At 39.4% G+C, this 23961-nt stretch overlaps 1 protein-coding gene across 5 annotated transcripts in view; it reads left to right on the forward strand.

Annotated features, from left to right (window-relative positions):
* The window catches only part of Casd1 (CAS1 domain containing 1), a 42445-nt gene that overhangs the window by 8042 nt on the left and 10442 nt on the right, over positions 1 to 23961 (forward strand). For 2 of the 5 annotated variants that reach the window (NM_145398.4, NM_001379143.1), the window contains exons 4-13: positions 4283 to 4327; positions 5697 to 5759; positions 10337 to 10381; positions 10809 to 10932; positions 12120 to 12334; positions 15100 to 15522; positions 16514 to 16603; positions 21010 to 21129; positions 22056 to 22212; positions 22567 to 22646. In NM_145398.4, the coding sequence (NP_663373.2) occupies positions 4283 to 4327; positions 5697 to 5759; positions 10337 to 10381; positions 10809 to 10932; positions 12120 to 12334; positions 15100 to 15522; positions 16514 to 16603; positions 21010 to 21129; positions 22056 to 22212; positions 22567 to 22646 (1362 nt within the window). Of the gene's footprint in view, positions 1 to 4282; positions 4328 to 5696; positions 5760 to 10336; positions 10382 to 10808; positions 10933 to 12119; positions 12335 to 14958; positions 15523 to 16513; positions 16604 to 21009; positions 21130 to 22055; positions 22213 to 22566; positions 22647 to 23961 lie in introns of those variants that run through there. The other 3 variants (NR_166521.1, NM_001379145.1, NM_001379144.1) reach the window with 2 other exon arrangements.

Below are 23961 nucleotides of genomic sequence, written 5' to 3' on the forward strand. Positions count from 1 at the left end.
CAGCCCAGCCCCAGCCCCGCCCCAGCCCCGCCCCAGCCCCGCCCAGCCCAGCCCCAGCCCAGCCCCAGCCCAGCCCCAGCCCCAGCCCAGCCCCAGCCCAGCCCAGCCCCAGCCCCAGCCCCGCCCCAGCCCCAGCCCAGCCCCAGCCCCAGCCCCGCCCCAGCCCAGCCCAGCCCCAGCCCCAGCCCCGCCCCAGCCCCAGCCCCAGCCCCGCCCCAGCCCCAGCCCAGCCCCAGCCCCAGCCCCGCCCCAGCCCAGCCCAGCCCCAGCCCCAGCCCCGCCCCAGCCCCAGCCCAGCCCAGCCCCAGCCCCAGCCCCGCCCAGCCCAGCCCAGCCCAGCCCCAGCCCCAGCCCCAGCCCCGCCCCAGCCCCAGCCCAGCCCCAGCCCCGCCCCAGCCCCAGCCCCAGCCCAGCCCCAGCCCCGCCCCAGCCCCGCCCCAGCCCAGCCCAGCCCCAGCCCAGCCCCAGCCCAGCCCAGCCCAGCCCCAGCCCCCAGCCCAGCCCCAGCCCCAGCCCAGCCCCAGCCCCAGCCCAGCCCCAGCCCCAGCCCAGCCCAGCCCAGCCCCAGCCCCAGCCCAGCCCAGCCCCGCCCCAGCCCAGCCCAGCCCCAGCCCAGCCCAGCCCAGCCCCAGCCCCAGCCCCAGCCCCAGCCCCAGCCCCAGCCCAGCCCAGCCCAGCCCCAGCCCCAGCCCAGCCCCAGCCCCAGCCCCAGCCCCAGCCCCAGCCCCAGCCATCTCTTACTTACTATGCTGAAACAGCGCTGATCAAGTGGGGCCCTAAGGAGGTGTGACAAGACGGTCAGTGGGAGCTAAGGTTCATGAGCTGAGGGACAGTGGGAAGATGAATCTTTTCATTGGGTTTTGGGAAAACTGAGGTGAAGCAGGAAGTGTTTCTGTCATAGAGAACAAAGGAAAAGACCAAAATGTATAGGGTTAGCTATTGTCAAACAAGACCGAATTAGCTGAAATGTTAAATCAGTTGTTGAGGAAAACCTTACTAAAAAGAAAGACAGGGAGAAAAGTACCCTAAAGCTTCCTAGTCCATGGCATGTTTGTTTTTAGTTCTATTTTTACTGTAAGTGTATTACAGTCTTCAGTGTTCATAGTTATACATCCCTGCTTTCCCCACTGCTTGTAGTAGTGCACCTGTTACTGTGTGACTTAAGTATCTTCTTAAATGGCCACAGAGTATCAAGTGGCTGCATCTAATTCCATATGCTTGCCCTGTTCTTTGTTTGGTTTGGTTTGGGTTTTTTGGTTTTCTTGGGTTCTTTGTTGTGGGTTTTTTTTTTTAAGTTTTTATAGTTTTCTTGAGATAAAAAAAAAATGACATTTCCACTTTGTAGAATAAAAAAACCCTAATTTCTAAAATCCTTAATGTAGAATTTCTACAATGCAAATATCAACTGAAAGCACATAAGCAGTTAACGGTCTATTTCTTGCTCACTGCTGCAGTGTGTACTGTAGTTGGAAGACAAGTACGGGCTCCTTATCTTCTGCAGCCTTCCTTCCCTGGCACTGAGCTCAGAACGGAGACAGCAGGGTTTCTCTGATGGGGACTTTCTCATTTTACAAATAGATCTTTCAGTGAAAACTAACAAGGCTTAATACCTTTGTATGTGTTAATTTGGGGGGAGTGACCTATCTCATTATAGCCTTCTATTTTATACACTCTCTAATCCTGTCTTCAAACTGCCTGTAGTTACAGATAGGGAATGGCAAAGGGTGGAAAGTGGAGACTCAGTGCAGAGTTGCAGGAGTGACTCCTGAGTGTGAAGTGGAAATCTGCCTGTCCCATGAGCTCACCTGTGATGAGGAGCTCAGAAATGGAGTGCCCAGCAGGAAGCAGCTATGCACATGGTGCTGATGATAGTGGGCCCTTAATCCTTAGGAACTGAGCGCCATAAGGATAATAGAAAACAGTGATGTTGGCTATATATGGTACTTGGTGTTTGTAAACGTACATTCTATTAATATACACAGACAACCTTGATTGCAAGAAAACCTTTTAATATTTATAGGCTTAGAATTCCTTCTGGAAATTAATAGTTTGACAATTGTTAGTTGAAAAAGCCACAATGGTTAAGTCTACAGTATATGTTACGCTAATATCAATCTATCGATAGATAACATTTTAGGTCCTAATGGAATACTTAAGTTTGCAGAAATTTCCAGTCATCCTGCAAATTACCAAACAAGATACATTTTAACAAATACATTAAAAAAAAAAAAAAACACAAGAAAAGATAGTGTGACCCAACTTTAAAGTTACATATACTAACAAATGGTCTTATTCTTCCCCACTGCTGATCAGACATTTGATAGATTACATTTTATATATTCTCTCTTCCCACACACAATGAAGGCAGATATTGCGGATTCTTTTTCAGTTGTTGTTGAATCGAATTTAGAGGTGTAAATTCCAAACAAAGAAGAAAAAAATTAAAGAAACCCTGTAAGTCTGGTGTCAAGTATGTATTTTATATGTGTGTTTTCATGTGTACCTATATACAACATATACATCTATATATTTATCTATATATATATAACATACTTTTACAAAGATTGTACATTTATAAAAAATAATATCTTCAGAATATAGAAATCAAGAAAGATGGTAGAACTATCTAAAATAAAAATAAACACAAGTAACCTAAAAATTTAAGGTTCAGATTTCCAAATTTCCTTTGAAAAGAACACTTTCCTACTTAAGAAAGTGTCCCTAAAATAAAATGTATGAAGCTTTAGTAACAAAAAGAGTAGCGAGCAAATTTCTGCTGAAGGAAAGGAAGCCATATTAATATAAGACAGAATAGATACTTCAGGGAAAGCATTATCACCACAGAAAGTTGCTTTCTAGTGACAAATTGTCAAATCACTGAGAAGATTGAAAAATTGTGATGTTACCCTTAACACTAAGATTAGTGAAGATTAACATAACAAAACGTTGACAAATTAGTGGAGAACTTTCCCATTGCTCTCAATGAAGGATGGGCAAGCAAACAAAACTAACAGCCACAGCTAGCCTGTGGGCATTCCTGACTCTACAGCCTTGTAGTTTGGTAGACGGTAATTCCGTGTTTGGTTTTTAACCACATATTACTCCATGAGCAAGCATTTCTCAATTATGTCAGAAAACTGGCGTCATGCTTCCTGTTAGGTCATTTATGTCTGAGCTTAACTTGATAAAAGTTCTAGAAGCCTACAGAAAATTTCTTAATGGTGAAATGTTAGACTCAACTTCATTAAAATCAGGAGAGAATCAATGGTGTCCATTATTGCTGCACCTCTTCATCATTTTATTAGACTAGTTAAAAACTGTGAAGATGTAAGGTTTGGAGACAAGGAGACTCAGGAGTCCACATGATGCACTTATGTTCTTGGAAAAGGACGGTAGCTGATCATAAGGTGGACATATAAACATATAAACATTATATGCACAACTAAAATAAAGGTGTTAAAATTCAGTTACAGTCTCCGCCAAAGCAATGCGGAACCAAATTGTTAAAAGTTTTACTAGACTACCAAAGGGGTGTGGGGGCAACCAGTAAAGATGGTGTGCCTGTGTGCACAAGAACTATGCAAAACTCTGCTGAAAGTTTAAAATGAGGGAACTCAGTAGTAGATATGTCCTTGGCGAAATGACTCATCATTGTAAAGAAGTTAGGTAAAGCCAGATTGGCCCATAGGTTCAATATAACTGCAGTAACGACTAACAGAATGTGTTGTGCAACGGCTGGATTTCCCTTACGAGGAAAGGCAATGCACCATCAGCAACTCCAGTAAATCTTCAAAGTGCGGCGCTGTTCTACAATATAAAGATTTATCCTGTTGTAATAAAGGTGATAGAGTAGGCTAAACAAAGAAACCAAATCACTAAAACAAGTTCTAAAAGGACACACACCCACACACACACACACACACACACACACACACACACACACACACACACGCTCATCCACGTGTGCAGGTGTACTGAAGAGTCCTGGATGAAGCAGGTCTGTTTAGTTAACGTTCCTGGAGCACTTGATTATAAGCACGAGGAGAGGTGAAATCAGATCCCTACCTTGAATCATCACGTACAGTAATTTGTTGGTGCATTTCCAATGGTCAAAACTGAATCTTTTTGAAAAAAAAGATAAGAGAATATCTTTACTAACTTAATGCAGGGAAAAGTTCTTACATAAGAAAAACTGCTCACTGGAAAGATAGCAAGATGATGAATTTATACCACAGAAACATTTATATACTAAAGCTTGTCCGTTGGCTCCTTTCTATGCTAGCATGAAAACATTCCTTTTGAAGACAAGGCTGCATCAGTTAAAGTGGTAAGTTAATTTTAGTAATAAAGTCAAATGTTGAAGTTATATTCAAAAGTAAATTTATTTGTAGATCAGCTAATACTCTGTACATTTTATCCATAATAAATAGATTTCAGTGTATTCTTTTTGAGTATATGTAGATAGCTAAGTAGTAGAATTAATGTCTATGAAAATTTTTATGAAATAAAATAAAAAATATTGGGCTCTCAGATTTTTATCCAGAAAGCTTTAATCTTTTATAATAATTTGAAACCAGTTTGAGTTCGGGATTAATGTTCATTCAAGAACATATGTAGGAAGGCAAGGAGGACCTGGGCGGAGCAGAGGCAGGGGAAGTAATCAGGATATATTATGTAAGAAAACGGGGGAATTATAGACCTTTGTCTCCATCATACTCTGTAAGAGTTGAGAGTCCACATCAGAGAGACTGTTGGAGGCTCAGCTTTTACATGATCAGTGAAATTGTCAGAGACAGTATGTACCTAAAATTATTGAGGCCACCTTTTGAAAATGTATTTTGCCACACTGGAAGCCAGTCTAGTAGCTCATGCTTATGATGCCAAACTTACAGAGAGTGAATTAATTCAAAGATGGCCTGGGCAGAAGAGGAAGACCTTGCCTCTGAAAACCAAAGCTTGAAGGAAGGCAATGTGTTAGCTTTATTATGGTTTGCTATGTAATTTAATATAATGATAAATTATTAATGTCAGATACTTAAGAATACAAGTACATTTTCTGAATTTCATGGTGAGAAATCCCCGGGAATTCAAGAAAAATATTCTTAGCTTAAAGAAGTTACAGGACACGGTAGTTTCGCACAAGTGTAAGTGGGGGTAGGATGACTGCCAAGAGAGCAGGGCAGAGGGGTGTACAGAGGAAGGAATGGACAGTGCTTTTCCTTGTGAGCCAGTGGTGCTTTCATCAAGGCCTTAAGGGTAAGGAGGATGCACCAAGCTCAGGGCTGAATCCACAAATACTCTGGGCAAAGCACTGCCAATGTGCAAAACTCTGGCAAAGGAGCACACAGGTGCCCTCCAGGAGCTGACAGCGACACGAAAGCTGGAGAGCAGGGTGAACACAGCAGAGGGAAGGCCAAGGGGCAGGCAAGGCGCACAAGTTCAGGGCACTCCATTCTAAGGACAGTTAGAGGGTTTGAGTAGGGATTGCTCTGCTCAAATGTGGGACATAGAGAAGAAGAGTAGATAGAAGAACGACCACAAGATTCTTGGGCAAATTGAGATGACAAATGAAGATGTCTTAGGTCTTTTACTTTTAAGCCATCTCTAGGAAAATGGTAATATTTATTTTGAATAATGCAAATTAAAGTTCTTCTTTATTTTTACTTTTTTTTTTTTATGTCTAACATTTCTCCCAGGATTTTCTTTGGCATCCAGAAGTTAATGGTTCCATGAAACAATGTATCAAGGTGTGGACTGAGGTCTGTATCTGAAAACAGGCTTTTGTGTGTATAACCAAATTTTACACGCAAATGAGAAACTGTTTTGTCCTAAGGTATGTGAGATGGATTCTAGGCTTTGGCTGAGGTGAGTGTTATTAAACATCTCTGTCTGTCATCGCCATGGAGATGACACTTAGACTCTCCATGTATGAGGTCAGCTCCCACTGCGCTCTCACTGGGAATTCAAACCTGGTGTGAAACACATAAGAAAGAAGGGTCAAGGTGAGGCCAGACGCTGGGCATGGAAATAAGTGGTAAGGAGCTTGCCTAGCATGCATTAGGCCCTGAGCTCAGGTGGTGATGGGGCCAGCTGGGGACGGGGAGCAGGGGTAGGAAGCGAAGAGAGAGACATCAATTGAGATTCATTGATTGATTAGTTGGTTGTTTGATTGGTTAATCAATTTGATGCAATACTGATGTATATAGTAAGCCCCTATCATTTTTTTCATCAAACTAATAAAATTTATTTTAAAATATACTCAGAATTCACATTTTTTGTCATCAAAATAATTTATAATAGTTAAATGCCTCTTAAATATACATGATATCTTCTGAAGCTAAAAATATATGCACTCAACCAGTTTTAAAAATCAATTTGGAACATTAAACATGGTAGAAGTAGAAAAAAAACTCTTATGAAGTTCTCTATGAAAGGAAATTGTATAAAGTTCCTGATTAAACAGAAACCATTCCATCTTCAAGGGAGAATATGCAGTGTAACTCTGGCGTCATAGAATGAATTGGGTATTGTTACTTCTGTTTCTATTTTGTCCAATAGTTTGAAGAGTATTGGTATTAGAACTTCTTTGAAGACCTGATAGAACTGGTCCTGGGCTTTTTTTGGTTGAGAGATTTTAATGACTGCTGCTATTTCTTGAGGGTTTGTTGGACTGTTTAGATAGTTTATCTGATCCTGATTTAACTTTGGTACCTGATCTGTCTAGAAAAATTGTCCATTTCATCCAGATTTTCCAGTTGTGTTGAATATAGGCTTTTGTAGTAGGATCTGATATGTTTTTTAATTTTTTCAGTTTCTATGATATCTCCATTTAATTTCTGGTTTTGTTAATTTGGATACTATCTCTGTGCCCTCTGATTAGTCCACTAAGGGTTTATCTATCTTGTTGATTTTCTCAAAGAATCGTCTCCTGGTTTTGTTGATTGTTTGTACAGTTCTTTTTGTTTCTACTCAGTTGATTTCAGCCCTGAGTTTGATTGTTTCCTGCCTTCTACTCTTTAGGTGTATTTGGTTCTTTTTGTTCTAGAGCTTTCAGGTGTGTTGTTAAGCTGCTAGTGTGTGCTCTCTCCAGTTTCTTCTTGGAGGCACTCAGAGCTGAGTTTTCCTCTTAGCACCGATTTCATTGTGTCCCATAAGATTGGGTATGTTGTACCTTCATTTTCATTCATTTCTAAAAAGTCTTTAATTTCTTTATTTCTTCCTTGACCAAGTTATCATTGAGTAGGGCATTGTTCAGCTTGTTGCTATTGAAGACCAGCCTTAGTCCATGAAAGGGTACATGTGACCGATTCTATGGTAAATTTTGGAGAAGGTACCATGAGGTGCTTAGAAGAAGCTATCTTCTTTTGTGTTAGGATGGAATGTTCTATAGCTATCTATTAAATCCATTTGTCCCATCACTTCTGTTAGTTTCACGGTGTCTCTCTTTAGTTTCTGTTGAGAATGGGTTGTTGAAGTCCCCCACTGTTATTCTGTGAGGTGCAATGTGTGCTTTGGGCTTTACTAAAGTTTCTTTTATGAATGTGGCTGCCCTTGCATTTGGAGCATAGATGTTCAGAATTGAGAGTTCATTTTGGTAGATTTTACTTTTGATGAGTATGATGTGTTCTTCCTTATCCCTTTTGATAACTTTGGTTGAAAGTCGCTTTTATTCGATATTACAATAGCTACTCCAGCTTATTTCTTGGGACCATTTGTAAGCCCCTGTCTTAAATAAGCACAAATAATCTTCCGGCAGAAATGTGTTTTCTTGATACCTTTCTGAGGTTTTCTTATTTATAACCAGGGACTAAGAGGAACTTTCTTTGGTTTTATCATTGCATTTATGACCTAGTAGGCAGGACTAGTACGTTCCATCCTATAAGCTGTGGAGAGAAATTAGAACAGCAAGTGTGTTCTTGAGGTCAGAAAATTCGTAGGCTTTGGATGATGCCTGTATTTTCCCCCCTAGGGGCATTTACATTTGTCATGAATAAAACAATATTTATCAGTATCGACACTATTTTGCATAATGAAAATTTTACACCAATTTACCCTTCTTGATTTATAATAAATGTCTAAAACTGAACCATATCATGGAACAGATAAGTATTTTAGGGTTGCGTTGAGACCTAGCCTCCATTTATAATACATTTGTTTGAGACAGTGTTCAAATGTATGGACCACAGTGGAGAACGGATGGGACCAGCAGAAGTCTGAGTGTGTCTGGAGGTCACGCTTTGGTTTTGCTTCTTTTTATTTGGGGAAGACTTGATAATGCATAGGATAACTACGTACCAGAATGTAGACTGAACGGCATTAGCTTCATTTACCTATGCTTCTAGATATTTTAAAGTGGATTTCCTAAAGGACATTAGATTGAATGTATTTTGTATTTTGAGGGTAGTAGACATCTAGTGAAACTAGTAAGGAGAAGAATGCCAGGGTATAGCAGAGAAGAGATAGAACAGCGAGCTCACCTGCAAAGAAACCAGCTGCATATGTTGGGTTTGGTAAGTGTGTGAAAATCAAGCCAAAGGTACTTTGGTAAATTTGGTGAGTTTTGGTATAGATTGGGTGTCATTGAGAAGGAATTTGCATAGAAAAACTTGAATAAGTCGGAATTTAGAGATTAGAGAGGAAGGCTTCTGGGGAAATGAATTATCTAGACATGGCAGTGGAAGGGGAAGGAGTAGAGAAACTGAGCCGTTACAGCACACGGAGAAGGCATCTTCAGTGGAGCTGGGCCGTGAGGTGCTGTTAACTAGGTGAGATGAATGAACTGCTGGGATTGGCAACTCAGCGTTCTTTAGTGGGCACTACGACGGTTTAAATGGATGGCTTACATCCAGATTGAAAGCCTGGTAAAGTGAGGCCTAGAGCTGAGAGAGAAACTGGCACACAGCACAGAATATTCCTCCGAGTAAGCTTTTGCTCCTGGGTCAAGGAGGTTGCAGAAAGTGAGGCAGGCCTGGAAGTCAGGCTTGGAAATTAAAGATCAGCTACTTGGAGGTTGACAGAGGAAAGGGAGAGCAGGACCGGCTTGCTTCTAGGAGCTTTGGAGGAGACGACATCAGAGCTGCAAACATGAAAGGGGAAGTTGAGACGAGAGTTTGGGGCTAGGACTGACTGAGACATGGCGTCCATTTCTTGTTAGAGGTAGATAGGCAACCGAATGTGGAGAGGAAGTGGGAGGCGTGCGTGTGGGAGGACAGAGCACATGCGCTGTCTCAGCTCTTGTTTCTGAAGTTGAAGGGTCAGACTTTGCTGGAGGAGGGCAAGTGGACCTGCTGACGGAATGTAAGACTTGGAATTACTTCTCTGAAGATTGCGAGAGGAAGCCTCCTAGGGATGAGGGAAGAGAATATTTTAAGAAGTGTGGTTCTATAAACTGAAGTTTAGTCCAGCTGAAAGGAAATGGACAGTGGTCAACACGGGTTACCTTTATGATGAGAAATAAGAGCTGTCAATTAAGATTTAGGTCAGTGGGGGTTTTTAATTAAACACAGTGCTTATTTTTGTTTCGTTTCACACTATTCCAGCATCGGATCTTCTGTGTGGCAGAAGATGCATTGGACTCAAAGCTTAGGTTATTGGCATGTTGACTCTTCCTGCCAGGCTGAGGACTACCCTACTGCTTTTCCGGATGGGCCTTACTGAACAAGTTAACATCACCCATGCCTGTCTCGCAAGGCAGTAGGAGTCTATTTTAAAATGAGACATTTTAAGAGAAGATACGAAAACTCAGTACTATATAAATGTTATAAATCCTGTTTCATTAATATGTGAGTCACCTGTGTTAGAAATAGAGTATCTTGCAGCTGGTGAACATTTCTAGAGACTATTCCCTTTTTTTCCCACATGTGGTCTTTAATAATTATCAGTATATTTTGTTAGCTATATGTTAGATTTAGCCTGCCTTAGGGCACTAATCCTATATTTTGTTTAACTCTTAACACTGTGTACCCTGTAGGCTTCCATGAATATTTCTTAATTGACTGACACAATACATTGGCACTTTCCTCTAAGCAATTTACCCAGAATTCAGAATAATAGTAGGTCATGTTCAATTTCAGGTGTGTGTGTGTGTGTGTGTGTGTGTGTGTGTGTCTGTGTATAAGAATACTCGAAAATCAACTGCACAAGTGTCTTGCTTGCACTGTAGTAACCATGTAACCATGTAAGCTTTGAGCTATCTTATTGTAAAAAGGATGCTTATAGAATAAAAAGAACAAATTCTATAAACTCAGAGTACATTTGTCAAGAGCAAGACAGTAGGAATAATGTGTTCAGTCCTCAATCTGGACGTAGTGTGGCTATAAGGCTTTTCTTCCTTTAGGACTCGGTTTTGAAGCCCCATGTGATTGTAGCAGGAGCAGCCACAGTAAGTTCCTGTCTGCACTCTAACAGACTGATCTTTGTTTCACTCTTAAAGACATGCCAAGAAAAAAGTTAATTTATACTGAATAGAATTATTGATTGTTTTATATTTTCATTTCCATCTCAATTATAATTAACCAGAGTGATGAATTTTAATAAAAGGGCCTGAATGAACTAAGTAAATTTCATGTTAAATCTCAGTATTATTTCATATCTAGAATTATATTCTTGAGTGTTATACATTCAAAAACTATTTTATCATGCCTTTTTATAATTGTGAGCATGTGTTTCATTAAATAATTTGACTAAAGTTATTCTAGTATTAATAAAATTAGAATGTGTTAAAATTTCCCTGGTACAGTAGGTGTATTATGTACGTCTCTCTTCTGTGCTAAGGGCTGAAGTAATGCTTAACCTTCCCTGTTTCTTAGTGGTCCATCAAGATTCATAATGGCAGCGAGGAGGCACTAGCTCAGTATAAAATGAATATCACCTCCATAGCACCACTCTTAGAAAAATTGGCCAAGACTAGTGATGTTTATTGGGTCTTACAAGGTAAGGAATGAGTAATGAAAAAATGTCATCTTGTATAAATTTTAAGATAATAGGTTTTATTATACCACATTTCAAGACACAAAATTACTGCATTATGAGAATAAATTTTGAAACAGTGTTTGCAAGATTAGAATAAACTAGAAGAACTTGCTTTCTTTTTAAATGTAAGGAACAAACTAATAAATACAGGAAACATAAAATAGATAGAAAATATCCACCCAGCAGCAGAATGGCTGTAAACTACGGTGAAGAGATAAACCCTGGAGGAGGCGAGCACATTCACTTGCCTGTGGCTGCTTTACTCTCTGCAGAGTATATTCATTGTGCTCAGGGAAAGCAGTGAAGACAGATATTAACCACACTTTGTATATTGAAATCATTAGAAATAAATATACTTGCAAATGACACCAGTGTTTAAATCAACACCCATCTACTTTATCCTGGGTATGAAAGTCGCATTAAATCAGCTCATTTCAGGAATTTATTGAATGCCCGTTTATTGAAAGCGCCACACAATATGAAGTGCCTTGGATATTTTAGCAATTCAATATGTTTGTCAAAAACTCTTAAAATTATTTCCAAGTTGGAAGGAGTAAAACAGAGAGGGAGGATCTGTTGCACCATTCCTATTCAATTTGCAGACTCATGGTTAACCTTTCTTTTAGGAAAAAATTACATATATATAATAGTTATATATACATTATATATATATAATGGGTATCTACTCATATAACAGCTGATGAGAACAGGGAGACTTGGGTCCTGAGTGTTATGTCCAGATTGTCTGAATCCTCCTCCAGAGCAGCACAGGGCCTCAGGAAAGCAGGCTGCTTGTCGCTCCTTCTTAGACATTCTTCCACAGTTCTGTTGTAATTTGTTATAATCAGCATCAAGAATTTTAAATTCAGGGGGCATGCTGCAACATGAAAATATTTCCCCTAGCCAGTATACATGAGAAAGTGGTGAAAGTTCTTTAAATTTGAGGGAGACATTGGCTCATAAGTCAAGTGTAAAATAGGAAACCATTGCCAACTTCATCCAGCTGTTTGTAGAGTATTTTATTCAATATCCGGTGTCACCTCTAGTTTAAGAACAGACTATGAAATGTGGATTGACTAACATGTATGAGCATGCTTTTACCCGTAAGACGCGTGGACCTTTATTCTAAGTGTATTTTCAATGTGCAGACCCAGTTTATGAGGATCTCTTAAGTGAAAATAGGAAAATGATTACCAATGAGAAGATAGACGCCTACAATGAGGCTGCAGTCAGCATCCTGAACAGCAGCACCAGGACCTCTAAGTCCAATGTGAAGATGTTCAGTGTTTCCAAACTCATTGCCCAAGAGACCATCATGGAGTCTCTGGATGGCTTACACCTTCCTGAATCGAGCAGAGAAACTGTAAGTGTTCTTAAGTGTTAGTGGGGCAGGCTGGACTCAGGTGCTAATTCAGGTGCCACCAGTCACAGACCCGGATGGCATCCTTTGTCTCATTGCAATTCTAATTACTCATTCCCTCTAAATGTAGAAATAATATTGCTTTCTGTCACCTAACTGATGCTAGACTAAGAAATTTCTTATACTCCAAAACTCCATGTAGCAGCAGCTGTGGTAGGAAAAATAGACGTCATCTAAAGTGCCTGTCACCATTAAGAAGCCTCTAAGTTATTAGTATGCCCAAAGGACCACTTTATGTTCTCCATCCTTTATTCAAGACACTTCAAGATTTAAACAACAACAACAACAACAGGGCGTTTTTATGTCCTTATGGTTCTTACTCTGCAGTATCCAAGGCACAGATTAAGGTGACAGATGGACAAACTGTATGTTAAGTGTGAAAGAAAACTTCATAAGTAAACACGTTACATGCTAGAAGAAAATAATTACAGGGCTTTTTAAAAACATGTCTTCACTTGAGAAAGAATTATATCAGTTTCCTTCTTCCCTGCAGCTCTTTCCAGGTTCCCATCCTCCAGCCCTTCCCGCATCCCCCCCACTTTAAAGTTGATAGTCTCTTTTTCTTGCTGTTGTTATTGTTATCATTACTATTACTGTTTATTATTATTATTATTATTACATAGAAATATATGGACGTATATGCACAAATATATAAATGTACCCTGCTGAGTCTGTTTTTCTTGTTTGTTTCTGGGTACCTGTGTATGGCTTCAGGGCTGGACAGCCAATAAGAGAGCTCATCCTTCTCCCAGCATCACTAATTGTCTGTAGTTCTTTGTCCAGTTGTGGGGACCGCATGAGGTTCCCCTTCCACGTTAACATGTCCGTTGATATGGCCATTGTTCCAGGCTTGTTTATGCAGCCATTTCTAGACCAGTACTGCACAGCAGACTTCCTGCTATTGTCTCTTAGAACCTTTCTACTCCTTCATCCACATTGTTCCCTTAGCCATAGATGTAGGGTCTGTGATGTCAGTGTGTCCATTGCGGCTGTACTTCCCCGGGACCCATTCATCTCTGAATCATGTCCACTTGTGGGTTTCTGTGATGGCTTCTGTTTGCTATAAGGAGGAGCTTCTTTAATGAAGGCTTATAGCGACATTATTATTATCTGTGGGTTTAGGGGTAAGATTTAGAATTCAGTAAGGAATTATGCTGCTCTTGCAAACGGGTGGTAGTAGGTTCTTTTTTTAAGGTCTCACTAGCTTGGGGAAACTGGCTAGGTTTCAGTCATGACTTCCCTTTTGTTAAAGAAAGGGTTTTGCATTCAATTAGACAGTTGTTGACTATCATCAACATGTGAATGCCTCTTATACACCTTTACAGACATCTTGTCTTGGCATGCTGCCCATTGTCCTAGATCATAGGTGTTATGGGTGTGTAGAACTAAGTGCATGGTGTCTTCAGCAATGGAGCTCAGACCCATTGAGCTTTTTAAGTTTCTAAAAGAGCAGTGAATGGAGGGGAGGGGGAGGGGAGGGAAGGAGAGGAGAGAATTAATCACATAAGTATCTTGCCATACTCTAACCATTCAAAATTGTTGACATTGAATGTTTGTTTATTGCATTGTAGCAAGATCCAGCAAGGAATTCTATAAACTTAAATGTGTTTGTAAGGAGGAACTTAAATTTTAAGGAAAAATGAAACTCATGTTACTCGTATTAACATAACCAGAAAATGGATGGATGTAGTATGGCTATAAAGTCTTTTCTTCCTTTAGGATTAGGTTGCAAAAAGGGTTCATGTAAAACATTTCTCTCCTACAGGAAAATGTCTTTGTATATATACCCCTGTTCTCTATATACATCTTGGGTTTTGAAGACTCCAGGACATAATGAAGGACCCTGTCAGAACGTCTGTAGATGAGAATTTGTAAGAATGTTGGCCCAAGAACTTCCTCAATCTGGGGACTACGATGACAGAATTTTCTCAGTAGTTGATTGAGTCCTTTGAAAACCAGTGGTCAAGTAATGCCACCAGCATCCAACAGATACCCAAATTGTAGTTTTCATAAGTCTAGAGTCTCCAAATCTTCCACTAGGCAGAGTCTTGACAGCTTGCCTAAAATAAGTTTATTATGGTTAAACTATGCTGAGCACTCCAGATTTAATGTAACAACAGATATCTCAATATTATATTCAGAAATTATCTATAAGCTCTGAATTAAATAAAAGGTACATTATCAATATTGTTAGCTAAGAATTGTTAATTTGTTAATCTTTTCCGTGGTATCTGTATTGCAATATTTTGCTATGTAAAGACTGGGACTCCATCTTAACTATTAGGTTTTGGAAGTCTACTAATTAAAATTCTTTGGTCTTTGACATCTCTCAGGGTTTTTTTTTTTTAAGTTGATCTATTAGCAGCCATGAGCTTTTTACTATTTTTCGTTGTTGTTTCATTCTTTTCTAAAAGAACAGAAGAGCATCAATGCATTCTAAGTAGGAAGGAGGTATCACTTTCCAGTTTGCCTTAGGTCGCATTCTAAAATAAGCTTCTTGTGAGCAGCATCCAAGAAATTTGAGACACCCAAGCTAGCTTTTACCACGGGCGGGGAGGCCATCATTCACATGTGTGTCTGGGAACTGGGTGCAAAATGTACAAGAGCCTTTCGCTTCAGAGTCAGAATCTCAGCGGTAGCCACAGGAGAAAACGTGATGTGGACTGCATCACTGACAAGATAATAACCGAGACCCTGTCTGTTTGCAGAGTGCAATGATTCTCATGAACGTGTACTGCAATAAAGTTGTGAAGCCTGTGGATGGTTCCTGTTGTCAGCCTCGGCCACCTCTCACTCTCATTCAGAAGCTAGCTGCTTGCTTTTTCACTTTATCCATTATTGGGTATTTCATTTTCTATGTAATTCATCGTAATGCTCACCGGAAGAATAAACCATGTACTGATTTGGAGAGTGGCGAGGAAAAGAAGAATATTATCAATACTCCTGTGTCTTCATTAGAAATACTTTTACAGTCTTTTTGCAAACTTGGCCTGATTATGGCTTATTTCTATATGTGTGACCGTGCAAACCTGTTTATGAAGGAAAACAAATTTTATACACATTCATCATTCTTTATTCCAATTATCTACATCTTGGTTTTGGGAGTATTTTACAATGAAAACACAAAAGAGGTAAGATCATTTTTATTAGCTCATGATATTCCATGAACTCCAAAATGTCCGTTTGAAAACCGTTGTCATGATCTATGTCAGAACTTACAAACTACAGGGAGATGAAGGGTTCTGAAGTTGTCCTCTGCTTAGTAGACTCCTTAATCACCTCTTTTTAAAAAACAGTTAAATCATTCAACAGGTAAATAGATGGAATTATAGCATGACTTACGTTATTTCGCCTGCTTGAGGCTAGAGAAAACAGAATGATTCCTTCAAGTACTAGATACTATTCATTATCAGTTAAGATGTAAAAATATGATTATATTAAGAAATGCTTCTATATGAGGAAAGTAGTTTATATTTATATGTTTATCAGACATTTGCACACAAATTAGAACTTATATAATGCTGTGGCTTCTACTTTTGATCCTCTGGGTTTCCTAATTTAGAAGTGGGCCCATCATTCATAATTATTTGAAGAACTTCTCTATAAGGGGATCTTATTTGAATTACCAAGCTCTTCTGCAAAAAAAAAAAAAAAAAAGTACTCTTCTATGAATATGATTAATCAGTTCTTCATATCCGTAAGAGTGTGCTAAGGAAAATAAATTTTAATAATAGAACATTATCTGTCAACGAAAATGTAAGAGGACTGTAAGATCTTTTTTTTAACTCTGAAATTCTACAACTTTGTAAACAATTGTAGGATGCTCTTTTTACACCTATAAATACATCTGCTATGGTTTTAGTGTTGTTTGAAACAAAACAGAAGGATCCTGAATTCCTCAAGATCTCATTAGAGTTGTCTTTTAAATTTCTTTTACATTTAAAAAATGTCATTGTATCTTTTAGCAGGAAATAAAGACAGTTTGCCCCAACCCTGATTCTTAAGACATGGCTTTTGCATTAGCTTTAAATACTGTAAGAAAAATGATATGTTCTTAGTCTGTTTTGTCCAAATAACTACTTCATGGTAAACCTTAAAGCAGATCTTGGTTCCTTCATGCAGACTAAAGTGTTAAATAGAGAGCAAACTGATGAATGGAAAGGCTGGATGCAGCTTGTGATTTTGATCTATCACATCTCGGGAGCAAGCACAGTAAGTAGCACGTGGAATCTAAGTTCAAAGCATATAGGAAGCCATGTTGCCTAAGGTCCCCAACTCACTTCCTACCCAACTGTTTGGCCTTCTCATCTTTCCCCAAGTCTTTCAAAAATCTACCATGTTAAAAGCAAAATCAGTTTTCTTTGAAAGGGATGAGGCAATAATTGACTTTATATTTCTTTGTCCTTAGTACTCTAGAGATAGCCAATATCTTACGTCATCTTGTTGGACGGCTAACGTAAAGTATCGGGAAGCTTTGTAAATAGCAAAGGACTTAGAATAGGCTAGTTACTCTCGAAAGAAATCAAATTTATATTCTAGTCTTCACTGTGTTTTAAGAACTTTGACTACATAGTTTTATATTTACTTTTTTTAAGATTTATTTTTAATCATGTCTAGTTGTGTGTCTGCTTTTGGGTATGTGCACATGAGTGTCCTCATCTGTGGAAGCCAGGGGATTGGTTCCTCAGGAGCCACAGTTAGAGACAGTTGGGAGCTGCCGGATATGGGTCCTGGGCACCAAACCCAGGTCCTCTGCAGGACAGCAAATGTTCATGCTCACTGAGTCATCTCTCCAGCCCTTACTAGTTTTATATTTAAAAAACTTTAAACTTGGAACTTTTGGACCACATTTTTGCTTCTTTCCAGGAAACATAGTGTGGGTTGCCGTGGACATGGGAGGGTTAGGAAGATTCTAGTTATCCTGTGCTTTAACATGCCAGCCGTCCTTCATGGAAAAGCCTCCGTGGGGCCTCTGGCCGCTGCTTCCTAGTGGACAGTCATACGCACAGTTAGACGCTCATTCATCTTTTGTGCAGTACCGAGCGGTTTCACTGTGGCATTGCTTACCCTAAGCTCATCTATACATATGTAGTATTTGACTGGATAAATTCAGATAAGAAGAAAGTACTTGGAGAATAACAGTTAGTAATATAAATATTATTACTGATTTTTTTTCTAAGAAAATTAAAACCATAGTCCTCCTTATTTTGTATTTTTGAAAGTTGTTGAACTTCTGAGTTTTATGGATGTTTTGCTTGAAGGCAGAGAGCAAAAGAATGAAAAAAAAGAAATGTGCTCCTTTCTGAAATCCCACGCCTGTGCCGTGTATCCTTGCAACAGCACTGAGACCTGTGGTCCCTGTGGCTGTAAGTTTAAGCTGCAGCAAGTGAAGCTGAGACAGTGAAGAAAACCCAGTCAGGGGAGACGGCTTAGGACGCATGGGCATAAAACCCTAAATTCTCCAGGAAAGAAGAAGAGGTGAATGTTGGAGCCTAGAAATACCTTCAATGTATGAATAAAGACTTAGTTAATGGGGGAGGGGTGTTTTGTTTTAAGGATGTGCCATTTGGAGAGGTAATTAATTGCTGACATATTAAGTGGTGATATTTCTATCTAAGAAATTAGGTAGGAAAAAATTAATGGCAGAGTAAGTTCCTCAATTCAGTGATTCCAGAAAGGAATTACATCGTAAAAAGATGAAGGCAATTTGGCATTCTAGTATACTCATTTGCCAACCCAGCATTTAATACATCTTCCTAGACTGCCTCCCAATACATTCTCATTTACAATAAAAAAACAACAACTCTCTTCTGAAAGGACATACTTTTCATTAGCAGATCATTTGTAATGATTAATTATGTGTCCCACTTCTGTTATACACATTTTGTCGTTAAAAATTACGTGTGTCCTCACTGAAAAAGCATTGTTCATGTAGGTTATAAGTTATTTGGGGCTTTCATTCATGGGTAGTTGAGAAATTAACATTATTTAAAACTTGAATTGTCCAGTTGTAATATCTTAAATCAAATATGTCCGTGTATAGTTGTTCCATAGTTTTCATGCTATAAGGGGAAGTCTCGTAAAATCTCAGAGAATTATTAAATAGCCCAGGCTCATGGTACTTATTGGCATAAACATTCTTTTAAAATAAGGCTTATACCAAATATGTTTAAAATGATGAGAGATGCAAGCTTGAATCTGCAGTAGACAATGATTTCGTGCTTCATTTTGCTTTTAACTTCCTTTTTTACACTTTCATGAAAGACTGTGAGGGTTTAGAAAGTCAGCCTAGCTCTTTAATGGAGGTGAAAATTCAAATATAGTGTCAACTCTTCCGGTAGTACTATGTCCAATTTTCTGAGGAACCGCCAGACTGATTTCCAGAGTGGTTGTACCAGCTTGCAATCCCACCACCAATAGAGGAGTGTTCCTCTTTCTCTACATTCTCGCCAGCATCTGCTGTCACCTGAATTTTTGATCTTAGCCATTCTGACTGGTGTGAGGTATAATCTCAAGGTTGTTTTGATTTGCATTTCCCTGATGATTAAGGATGTTGAACATTTTTTCAGGTGCTTCTCAGCCGTTCGGTATTCCTCAGTTGAGAATTCTTTCTTTAGCTCTGTACCCCATTTTTAATGGGGTTATTTGAATTTCTGGAGTCCAGCTTCTTGAGCTCTTTGTATATATCGGATATCAGTTCCCTATCAGATTTAGGATTGGTAAAAACCTTTCCCAATATGTTGGTGGCCTTTTTGTCTTATTGACAGTGTATTTGGCCTTACAGAAGCTTTGCAATTTCATGAGGTCCCATTTGTCAATTGTTGATCTTACAGCACAAACCATTGCTGTTCTGTTTAGGAATTTTTCCCCTGTGCCCATATCTTTGAGGCTTTTCCCCACTTTCTCCTCTATTAATTTCAGTGTCTCTGGTTTTATGTGGAGGTCTTTGATCCACTTAGACTTGAGCTTTGTACAAGAAGATAAGAATGGATCAATTCGCATTCTTCTACATGATAACTGCCAGTTGTGCCAGCACCATTTGTTGAAAATGCTGTCTTTTTTCCACTGGATGGTTTTAGCTCCCTTTTCCAAGATCAAGTGACCATAGGTGTGTGGATTCATTTCTGGGTCTTCAATTCTATTCCATTGATCTACCTGTCTGTCACTGTACCAGTACCATGCAGTTTTTATCACAATTGCTCTATAGTACAGCTAGAGGTCAGCCATGGTGATTCTACCAGAGGTTCTTTTATTATTGAGAATAGTTTTTGCTATTCTAGGTTTTTTGGTTATTCCAGATGAATTTGCAAATTGCCCTTTCTAACTCAGTGAAGAATTGAGTTGGAATTTTTATGGGGATTGCATTGAATCTGTAGATTGCTTTCGGCAGGATAGCCATTTTTACTATATTAATCCTGCCAATCCATGAACATGGGAGATCTTTCCATCTTCTGAGATCTTCTTCAGTTTCTTTCTTCAGAGACTTTAAGTTCTTGTCATCGAGGTTTTAAGTAGACTGACAATAGGCTTTGGAGATTTTTCATGCCAGTGTTGGCTCCTAAAGCCCTGGGTGTGCTAGGCCAGCACTGTACCTCTGAGCTAGCCCTAGCCCTTGGTATTTTAATAGTCTCTTATTATGGAAGCTACTGGCCTTGAACTCGATGTATAGCCCAGGCTAGCCTAGATTTTTTACTCCTCCCGTCTCAGCTTCACAGATGCTAAGATTACAGGCACCACCACCTCCTGACTTGCAAATAGGATTCCAGGACCACAAATACATTTAGAAGAGATCCTGGGGATACATTGACAAGCAAACAGAAGATAGATGACAAGGAGGCATAGTCGATCTGATTGGTTAGAGTAGAGGCTATGCAGACGTGTGTATATGCTGTAGGTTCAAAGGTTCCTGCTGGGGTTTGTTTGCTTTTCCTCCTCAAGTAGAACATCCTTTGTAAAGGAAGGAGATGCATTCCAAAATGTGTACAATCTAGGCCTTAAAGTCTCATTAAGGAATACACTTACATTATTTTATCCTACAAAGAATCACTTAGAAGATTCACATTATCTTACTCTATGACTTTAAGCAGTGTTAAGGCTATGTGGTTGCAGAGGTGACCAGGTGGCTGTAAAATAGAGGACAGTGAAATTTAGTGGTTGCAAACCTTTTAAAAGCATTTATTAGTTACATTGTGGAGACAGTAGCCACACTCTAAAAAATGGGATGACAGAGTATGTAGAAAGGAGGCCACATTGCCTATGACTGCCCATGTAGATGACAGTGTGCAGTGTTTTGGTTGTGAAGGGTAGGTCTGTGAGCACATTGCAGTGAGCATGGCTGAGCTTGGGTGTGATGGAGAGAGCAATGAGGGTGACACGGAGGTTTGAACAAGATGCTTTCCTGAGCAAGGCTGTGGAGAGAGACTGCTGTTATGCTTGCACATGTCGGATGGGGTATTTTGCTGAGCAAATCCATAATATAAGTAGCCCTTTGGCCATGGTCAAAGGTAAGAGATTTGTTGTGTTTTGTTCTCCGTGTTAGGAAAATACAAAATCCAGAGTACCTTCAAGAGTAGTTAGTTAAGCCATCACTCTCTGTCCCTGCTTATTTCTATCAACAGTTTCTGCCTGTGTACATGCACATTCGAGTTCTGGTGGCTGCATATCTGTTTCAGACAGGGTACGGGCATTTCTCTTACTTTTGGATCAAAGGAGATTTTGGGATTCATAGAGTGTGTCAGGTAAGAATGCGGTCTGTTACTCTCTTTTTCTTTCAACTCCACATGTTTTCCTATCCGTCTGTTAAGAAAGTATAAATATGACCATTTTGAGATCATGGAGTATTAGAATTCATGGTAATATCACCTTAAAATTTTTTGTGTTCAGCGTTTAGTAATTTGAAATACATTATTAGTGGTGGAAGAAAAACAGAACCTAGATGCATGTATAATGTCACCAATGCCCAGAGAATCAGTGTTGGTCGTCTTTGGTTTTGTAGAGAGATGCACACTACCTGAAATGATCATGTTTTCTCTGCCTGAGAAGAGGATTAGGGTTTATTGACTTTCTGTCTCTTGCTAAACACTTTCTAAACATTACTTTCCCTCTATTGCAACCCTGAAGGTAGCCTCACGATCATAGATGGGAACGGAGGCTCAGTGTCTAAAAGCTCTACCCTGAGCCACAAAGTCATCAGACAGAACTAATAGAAAGAAGTCTGGTCACACTCTCTGCTCTGTTGTTAAATTTAAACTGCTCTCTGAAGTGACTGTAATGAAATCACAAAGACCTTTGAAAACTTGCACGATACTAATGCGCACATCAACAGCCAGCAGCAGATGGGACAGACACCTTTTCCTGAGGCAACTGAATCCCTGCCTGTAAAACAGAACCTGGGGTGGTGCTGTACGCTTTCTCCGCCGCTTTAAAAACATGGCAACTGGGCAACACCTCGGGTGGTTCTTTACTGTAATTTCATTAGGAAATACATAAATATTTTCTATTAACCTCTTCATTGATTGTGGGGCAAACAAAACTTTGGGGATTGATAAAATTCATTTGTAAAGTTATTATTTGACTCGTAAGTGTATTATTGTATTCAGGAAAATTTGTCTTCGCTTTTCATGTATATTGTGAATGAAAACCATTTTCTTCTCCATTTTCATAGGTCTTATTTCGTCTCAATTTCCTGGTTGTGGTGTTATGTATCGTAATGGATCGACCATATCAGTTCTATTACTTTGTCCCCTTGGTTACCGTGTGGTTCATGGTCATATATGTCACTTTAGCACTGTGGCCACAAATAACCCAAAAGAAGGCAAATGGTAAATAGACTGTCTTACTGATGTTAATAAATACATTCTGTCTCTGTGCTAGATTTCCTGTTAGTTGTTAAAATGGGAGTAATTGCATCCAAGAGGCCCCGTGAAGCATGCACGTCCAGTAGGTGAGCAGGGGTGTGAGCTAGCAGTCACACACTGTAGCTCTTTCTGCACAGCGATGCTCCACTGATTTCCTTTTCCCTACCTTTGATTGATGCCCTAAACACTTTAATAGATAGCAGATTCAGGGGTTATTTTGAGAAACATTCAAGATACAAAAACATTAAAGAGAGGTCGTCAGTGTATTTACTAATATAAATTTATATTGCTTTGTATGTTGCACATTTTCTCTTTTAGGAAATTTTTTCTGGTATCTCGGCTTACTGTTGAAACTAGGCTTGCTGCTGCTGTGCATATGGTTCTTGGCATATTCTCAGGTTTGTATGTTCTTCTTGGTTTATATCTTATCATATTTTAAAGTTTGTCTACCAGGGTACGGAGGAGAGTTAGAGCCTTTTTGTTAGCTTCCTGTTTTTAATGACTATAATAAAAGTGTCACTCTATGGACTGACTGCTCAGTGTAGTTCTTTTGAGACCCTACCTACTTTGTTACCACTGTTTTTGTTGTAAGAGTAATTTTAAGCTCTTCCTCTGGCAATTGTTCAAGATCCATTTTACTTGACTTTGATCAATCAAACGTTTATTGAATGCCTCTTATGAGACATGCTCTAAGTGAGGATCAAAATTCTCTTGACAGAATTTTCAGCTTAGTTTGTGCATTATTCATTGCATCAAACTGTTTCTTGATTTTTCTTTAAATGCACAAAGTAAAATTGAGACAGGAAAATGAACTTATTTTGCATAGAGTTTAAAAATGTCATATTCACTTAATTTACAGGACTTGGGTCATTTTTGTACTTATACCCTTTATTTTGATGGTTGAATTTTTCTGTACATTTAGCAGAATGGCAGTCTGTTATCTGCTGGTTAAATCTATCAGGCAGACATTTTTTTGGGGGTATCATGATACTTGTAACAAAATATTTTAATTTGACCATCTGTAGTTTTGACATAAGCTGCAGTTGACTTGCAGTGCTACATTTTGCATAAAGTTGCCTCAAGTGTAAATGTCCATTAGGTACATTTTGTTATGTGTGGTTGGGGTGCGAGCTAATTCTTCAGAACCTGTAGGGAGGCATTTTAGGCTCTTATACCTACTTTCACGTTCAGAAGTATTTAAAACATTTTTGTTTCTGTATGGCATACAGTTTTCTTTTCCATGTGAGATACATAAAATAATAAAATAGGCAAATGTATAAAGAAATAGGTAACAACAAATACCCAACATTCTCTGAGCACATTAGAATGGAAAAGGGAAGCTGGCCTATCATTAAATAGTGAGACTGAGGAACCTTCCCAGCTCTAGGTCAGTGAGGACCCTAGCACAAGAAAAAGACAGTACACAGTTCAGAGCATCCCATTCTGTCCTGCCCACTATACAGCACACTGAACCCAAAGTCAGTATGCACTATTAACTTCCTTATCAGTAACATATTAGATAAATTTCAATTAGAAATAAAATTTTATGAAGAGAGGCCCTTTGGTATTGTAAACTTTATATGTCCTAGTACAGGAGAACACCAGGGCCAAGAAGTGCGAGTGGGAATAGGGGAGCAGGGCGTTGGGGGGGAGGGGTAGGGAACTTTGGAATAGCATTTAAAATGTAAATAAAGAAAATATCTACTAAAAAAA

Source organism: Mus musculus, chromosome 6 (genome assembly GCF_000001635.26).
Source record: "Mus musculus strain C57BL/6J chromosome 6, GRCm38.p6 C57BL/6J".
Taxonomy (NCBI): domain Eukaryota; kingdom Metazoa; phylum Chordata; class Mammalia; order Rodentia; family Muridae; genus Mus; species Mus musculus.